General features: G+C 52.3%; 1 protein-coding gene across 1 annotated transcript; it reads left to right on the forward strand.

Annotated features, from left to right (window-relative positions):
- Positions 1-1,428: 1,428 nt before the first annotated feature.
- Treml1 (triggering receptor expressed on myeloid cells like 1) lies at positions 1,429-3,298 on the forward strand. The gene is made up of 4 exons (XM_023722072.1): positions 1,429-1,682; positions 1,868-1,953; positions 2,365-2,417; positions 2,738-3,298. Exons 1-4 carry the CDS (start codon positions 1,429-1,431, stop codon positions 3,041-3,043), a joined length of 699 nt encoding a protein of 232 aa, XP_023577840.1. The 3' UTR covers positions 3,044-3,298.
- Positions 3,299-7,223: the final 3,925 nt, after the last annotated feature.

Raw genomic sequence — 7,223 nt, forward strand, 5'->3', positions numbered from 1 at the left:
TTTTTTAAACCAAGGCTTCACTGTGTAGTTCACGCTGGCCTTGAACTCACTATGAAGCTCAGGCTGGCCTCGAACTCACGGCGACGCTCATGCTTCAGCCTCCCAAGCGCTGGGATGACACATGTTTGCCACCATGCCTGGTTAAATCTAGAAATGCTTTAAACACAACTGAATTTGAGCATATGATCTGAAATTAATTTTCGTATCTTCCATTTTTTTTTTTTATTCTTACATTTGATGACTTTAAGCTTTATGAACTGACACCTTAATTGTCCCGTCAGTGGCGGATGTTTTGATCCACAGCGCACGATCAACGCCTGATCCTCCAAGTCGCTCAAGTTTTAAGGCGGAGGTGACCCTGAGATGCAGGCGGAGGCGCTCAACCCGAATTTCACGCAGAAACTGTGTTGCTTTTACAGGTTTCATGCTCAGGGCCCACATCTTTCCAGCATCTAAGTTCCTATTTCAATTTTAAAATGTAAATATTGTGATTAGAACGCTACTGTATAATGCTATTTAAACAAAACCACTGTTCTGGGAGGGAATCGTCAGCTACCAGAGAGCAGACAGCTGCTGCTTTTTTACGAATACTGACCACCTCCCCATTGTTTGGTCTCTTTATTCTCAAGTAATTTGTGTCTCCAAATAATAAAGGCAAGAAAGGCAATTTCCCTGCTCTTATTTTTCCCCTACATAAAAGGGGGACTAAGTCGTCCTGGGAACCCCTGCTGTTTCCACCAGCGGTTACTGTTCTATAAGTAGACTCTCTTCAGTCCTTGTTACCCTCTGCCCTCCTCACCCCAATGCTCTGAGGTCTACACCTCAGCAAACAGAAGATAGGGAAGAGCGGGGCAGCCCCTGCAATGGGCGAGTGGGAGGCGCCCCCTGGCCAGGGCGGGCATGCGTGTGTGCGTGCGTGCGTGCTGCTTGCAGCCCGGCAGGCACTGGCTGCCAGGAGGATCACCACCCAGGTGTCTCCTTGGTACCAGGAGGGCAGGGCGTGTGCAGCAGGATGGGTAGTTTTCTAGTAATGATGTTTACATTTGAAAATTGAAATAGACACTTAGATACTAGGAAGACATGGGCCTTGAGAAAGAAATCCATAAAAGCAAAATGGTTTCTACACTGAAACTCAGCTTGGGAGTGCTGGCTTGCATGTCACCACATTCCAGTGTCCGCCTTGGTGCAGGCAGAGAACAGGAATGGCAGGTGGCTCAGGAACGAGGCAATGACCACATCCCGGGCTCCCTGGAAGAACTGGCTGGGTACCTGAGATGTATTCTGACCCGAGGGAGCCAACCCTGGGTCTTGGCACTAGAAGCACATGGTAGGGTGACAGGAGCCTTGTCCAGGGCTGTCTAGGACCAGCGGGCTCAGCTGAAGGACAAGGAGTCAGTGCCTGGCCAGGACCCACAGCTGGGTGCCCTAATGGCATCCTTAGAGCCTCTGCTTCCTGGCTCCATCGCCCTCAGCCCTCGACCTCCACCAGCCATGGGGCCCACGATACGCATGCTCCGCTCACTGTGTCCTTCTGCTCCAGCTCCTGAGCTGAGAGAGGAGGAAGAGAAAAAGGAGGCAGAGGAGGAGGAGGAAGAGAACCTTGGGATTGGCACCCTAACTGAGGACCACTTCTTGGACCCTGAAGGCAGCGCCAGCCCTTGGGAGCTCAGCCAGCAAAAGAGGTGGGGAAAAGGCTGGGGTTTGGTGGCTGGGAGGGGGGCTGGTGATGTCATGGTTCCTTCTACCCCTGCAGAACTTCTGTGGGCAGGCAGGCATCCCAGCTCAGCAAGAGGCCCTGCATCCTGCGGGTCTTTCATCAGCCTGCCCCATGTCATCCTGCTTTCCTGCCCATCCCTTCTGTCCTCAGCATCCCCTTGATCTGGGGTGTAGTGTTTCTGCTGGGCCTGCTGCTGGTGGCTGTGGTGCTGGTGGTTGTGGTGGCCAAAAGGAAAGGTAGGTAGCTGGATACCACGCATCCCAGCCCAGATCTACTTGTCCAGGATCAGCCAGTTTTGAGGAGTAGGCCAGGAGTTTGGGTCTGAAGGGAGTTTTGGGAGGATCTAGTCAAGCTCTCACACCACAGGATTCCCATGGTTGAGGGGTGGAGGGCTGGGGGAGATTCACTGGGGCAGTCAAGAATAAGAAAAAACTAGGGGAGGGTAGTGGGCCTGAAGGAAGGAGGATGGGGGAGGAGTTCTGGGAGTGCACTGGGCATCCTGGAGGCAGGCTGGGGGAGGGCAGGGGATAGGGGGGTTTGGGAGGGAAGGGAGAGAGTGAGTGCACCGGAAGGAGGTTCTGGAGGCCTGAGAAGAGAGCAAAGGGACAGGCTTGGAGCTGCCCTGCGAGTTGCTGCCGATCCCGCAGGGAGCAGACTTGGAGTTTGCTGCCAGTTCCAGAGCAGCAGAACCTCAGACACGGTAAGAGGCCTCTACAGGTCCAGCTTCTCCACGCACACACTCCCCTAGAGGCCCAGGAGGGTGGGTGGTGAGCGATGGAGAACCAGGCAAGGTCCGAGCCCTTTCCCATCACCATAAACTCGGTGCCCATGATTTCCTGGGGTGGCTCAGCCTGCTCAAATGTGGGGAGTAGCTTGGGCTTGAAAGCCTTCAAAGCGAAGCCCACTGGCTCAGATGGGCTTAGTATTCAAGAGACTGATGGCGGGTGGGCCCTGCTTCCCACCTGAGGGAGCCACGCAGAGTGAGCCCCTCTCTTAACCCATCTGCCCTCTTCCACAAAGGCGCAGGACCCATCCTCAGCAGCCCGCCAGGCTGGTGACTCTGGGATGGTGGCTGGGTCGCCGTGGGACGTGCCATACGTGAGGCTCGACTCGCCAGCCTCCTTCGACAACACCACCTACACCAACCTGGTGCTGGAGCCCCCACCAGGGAAAGCCCCGGTCCCACCCCCGCCCTCACCTCCCCCACTGCCTCCCAAGGTTGTGGTGTCCCCCAAGCCTGTCACCTATGCCACAGTCATCCTCCTGGGAGGAGACAAAGGTGAGCCGACCCAGGACTCTCCCAGTAGCGCAAGCCCACCTAGCTAAGCTGCTCACTGCACTGGACCCTCTGGGACCAGCCGTGGGGCTGTGGGCATCCGTCCAACTCATGGATGGCCTAGATTAGTGGCATTGAACCTACGGCACGTGTGCCACCGTGGGTTACTTGTATTACTGAAAGCTTTAAAAGGTTCACCATCACTGCTCTAGATCCATGGAATACTGCAGCAGCCAGGGGCGGGGTGTAATCTGATACCCCGACATTACCAACAGGGAAGGTGGTACTCATCTGATGGAGGTGTTTTCAGGCTGCTAACCTGCTCTGCTGGGGCTTCTGCAATGTCACAATAAACCCTAAAGGATGATATGCGAGTCCTAAACTTGCTGGGCTGGTTAGCAAAGGACCCAAGTCTGAATGACTGCCCCGTCCAAGAACTGAAGACTCTGGGAGTCGATGCTGCATAACCCCCCGGCCCGCCAGTGAAGCAGGGCTTTCTTCCCAGTCGGAGCCCTGGGAGGCACCAGGGGTGCCAAAAAGATTTCTTCAGAAGCAGTTCTGGCCTCTCACGATGCCTGAAAGTGCACATTTTTTTTTTGCTTAGGTCCAGCAAGCCCTGCTTTCTGCCATGTACCTTGGGAGCAAGTGACACAGTATTATGTGACAGTGTGCTGGCCAGGGGGCAGTCAGTGCAAAGTTGAAGGATACCCAGGACAGATGGGTGTGGGCTGGAACTAGGAGGAAGGACAGAGATAAAAAGGGCTGCGTGTCACCGCGTCTGCATCTCACCATTCGTTCTCAGCTTTAGGAACTCTTTCTTCCTCTTGAGCCCTCTATGCCCAGCTTGTCTTAGAGAAACTTATCCCACAATTACACTTTTATTTATTTACAGTTTTTGTATTAGGACAGGGTCTACAGGGTCTCACTACGTAGATCGGACTTGCAGTGATTCTTGTTTTCAGCCTCCCAAGCGCTGGGAGTACAGGCGCGGGCCACCATGCCCAGTCTCATTCGCCATCTCAGGGCACCTCGGGCGTGGGGCTGGCTCGGCATGCAGGGATTGACCGCAGCCGCTGTGCTCTGCCAAGCAGGCACTTTAATCCGCTATCTGGCTGGCCCCACAATTTTACTGCACTGTTTATATCTTTAATAGAAGATATAATTTACTGCCATTTGCTTACCTATGATCCGTCTCCCTTACTAAAATGGCAACCTCATGAGAGCAGGTCTTTGATTTATGAGCCCCAGTTCGGTATTATAATGCATACACAATACATGATGTTATTTTCTCCCTCCTCTGAGAGGAAGTGGGAGATCTTTGATATTTATTCAAGGGTGAGCAGGGAGTCCAGTGACCAAGTTCCTAGGGGAGATGCTACAAAGTAATTATTATGGGGAATCTCAGGACATGGACAGAACTGTTAGGCGGCTGTCAGGAAAGGCCCTCATCCAGGCAGTGAAAGGTCCCGGGTCAGGGCACTTCTGGTGCTTCGGCCTAACTTGAGTGGGTTGTTGTCTTCTGGGAGCTGGTCACAATGCGCATCACTGAGTAGGTACTTAAAATATTTACTGGACAAGTAAGGCTTTTTTTTTCTAATCAGGCAAATTTTCAAAAGCTGGATACATGTAAGAAAACATAGACAACACCCTTCCCCATAGGGTCCCGGACAGTAAATGGACATCCCGTAAATGAGGCACGTTCTTGTGAGAAGGCACAATCCAAGGGAACTTTATTGTGAACAGAACATAAACCATGCACAGTAAACACAGAATGGAGCTTCACCGCCCTTCTGAGCAGGGAGTTCACAGGACCCAAGTGTGCTGGAATGGCAAATACAGTACAGGTGAAGGACTGGCCCAGAGGCAGCAACCTGGTGGAATCCAAGTCGAGGGAATGACCCCTAGCGTCCCTGTAAAAGGGCCACAGGCTCCCATCATCCAGAGCCAGCCCCACGCCTTGCTCACCTGACACCCCCCCCCCCCCGCCAATGTCCTAACTCAAGATCTAGGCCAGCTTGTCCTTGTCATGTTCTGGCCTGCAGCTCATGAACTTGTTCCAAGCACTGAACAGGGCAAAGGTTAGCACATTAACTGTGAGGCTTGTTTGGGCCCTCCCCCCTCCACCCATTGGGTGAACCTACAGAACGTGACCCCTTCAAGCAGAGTACAGGTGTGACCCACAAACTAGGGGTTTCCTGCAAAGCACTCGGGGCCAGGCTGGCCACTGAGCCACACGTCTCATTTGCAGCCAGGAGCCTCAATCTCCCACCCCACTGCTTTCTGGCCAGAGGACTTAATGCTTTCCTTATAAGGGAGAGAAGGATGGGTGTGGTGGGGACAGCTGTAGTCCCTGCACACAGAAGGCTGAGGTGGGAAGATCATCAAGAGTTCAAAGTCAGCCTGGGCTACATGGCAAGATCTGACTCAAAACAATAGAAAGAGATAGCAGACAAGCAACGGAGTACAGCTTAACAGAGAACTCTTATGGTAAGGAAGGCACCTCAAACGACCCATTCTAATAACTCACATTCTTCCTCCCGCCCCGGAAGACCCAGGACCTTGCCTGAGGCCTGGCCAGTGTGGTTCTGATCCCAGGGCCCCAGCACACCACCAGATCTGGAAGCAGCACTGTGGTACTCTGGCTGTCAAGGGATCTACCTGCCGACCAATCCTTGGCGGCCTTCTTGGGGCCCTGCCTCTACTACTTCCCAAGCCCTAGATGGATGGCACCAAGGGTCAGAACTGCCCAACTTTGAGGCGCTGCTTGCAAGTAGAAGCCTAGGTGCTTCTAGGATAAAGTAGACCACCCGGGTAGAGCAGCACCAAAGGCCACCTCTGGATTCCCTACGGCCACGTTACTGGCATAACTCTGACCAAAGCAACCTCAGGGTTCAGGCCTTTGTCCTCTGGAAGAGCAAAGCCCCAGGACTCATCTCATGCTGGGCCTGCAGTAGCAGCACATCAGAGGCTGTGCCTCTGCAGCTCAGGTTCCCGAGACAGTGATGCAGCACAGGAGGAGCTCACCACGGATTTGTTACGGACATCCCGCAGTGTTCTGGGTGGGCTGCGGAAATGAAAGCAAAACCAAAAGCGTCACCTTCACTCCTAGGTTTAGAACACCTGAATGGAGGCCGTTTTGGTGACAAGGAAAGTGCCCGAGGAATTTCTTCATCACTTGCAGGATCATGGCCAGCAATTAACAATAGGCCACAGAGCTCTTGGTGCAGAGTGGGAAGGCTGGAGGGAAGAGGACGTCAAAAGGCACGGACACGTAGGAGTACACACCTGCCCACAGAAGCCAGGGTGACACTGTTAACACGAAGCCAGCAGCCAGGAGACACACACTCTGCCATAGTCAAGTTGTTTTTTAGTGTTTTTGTAAATTTATTTTAAAAAATAGCAACTGCAATGACATCAATGATTCATGACCTGGAGCTTTCCTTCTGCCAGGGGCACACAGCTGAGTCCACATGGAAAACTAAGGGGTTACGATGTGGCACCCTGTAGCCAGATGATGGTGTTCGCCCAGTGGGCACAGACACAGGCATGTCCCATGTGCCACTGCCATTAACATATACACACCTACAGGTGTCCTACAGAACAGCGACACAACCGTGCAGGACAGCAGTCATCTGTCTGTGCACTCTGCATCTTCGAGGTTATCACTATAGCCACAAGGGCAAATGAGTACAAGAACTAGTAGTAAAGGAAAAATAACTCAGTCCCCTGCCCCCACCTGTGGGCTACTGTCGTGGCTAAAATGGGCAAAATAAAAAGGGTCCTGAGTTAACTGAAATGCTGGGACAAAACGACAACTGAAGTACTTCATTTCAAAACAAAAGTCAAACTTGTCCCTCAAAAAACCAAAAAAACCAAAACCAATCTGAGGTTTACTATGTACAAACTTACATATGCAAATAAATAGAATTTCAAAACTGTTGTCATAAACACTACAAACCAGGTCTCAGAAATTGCTTTCTGAGCTACTCATCTTAGATTCCTAAACTAACACAGAGAGAAACTCATTCTTTTGAGTAATATCTGAAACTCATGGGCCCGGGAAGTTTCTGAAGAGTTTACCAAGGAGTCAGCCCCTTGCAATCTGGAAGCCAGAGCGATTAGACTCCCAGGGCGAGGAGGCTGTTTCACTTGCAGCTTTGCATAGTTCGGCACCGCCATTTCTGCCAGTACGATGGTAGTTCATGAGGTCTTTTCTATCTCCATACAGGT

Source organism: Octodon degus, unplaced genomic scaffold, assembly GCF_000260255.1.
Source record: "Octodon degus isolate 3935 unplaced genomic scaffold, OctDeg1.0 scaffold00005, whole genome shotgun sequence".
NCBI lineage: Eukaryota > Metazoa > Chordata > Mammalia > Rodentia > Octodontidae > Octodon > Octodon degus.

What these genes read in the sequence shown, in the direction of transcription:
- Treml1 (XM_023722072.1), top strand. Translation starts at nt 1,429, where the DNA reads ATGGCATCCTTAGAGCCTCTGCTTCCTGGCTCCATCGCCCTCAGCCCT. An exon ending in TGTGGTGGCCAAAAGGAAAG is followed by an intron (nt 1,954 to 2,364) that starts GTAGGTAGCTGG and finishes CCGATCCCGCAG; the next exon opens with GGAGCAGACTTGGAGTTTGC. An exon ending in GCAGCAGAACCTCAGACACG is followed by an intron (nt 2,418 to 2,737) that starts GTAAGAGGCCTC and finishes TCTTCCACAAAG; the next exon opens with GCGCAGGACCCATCCTCAGC.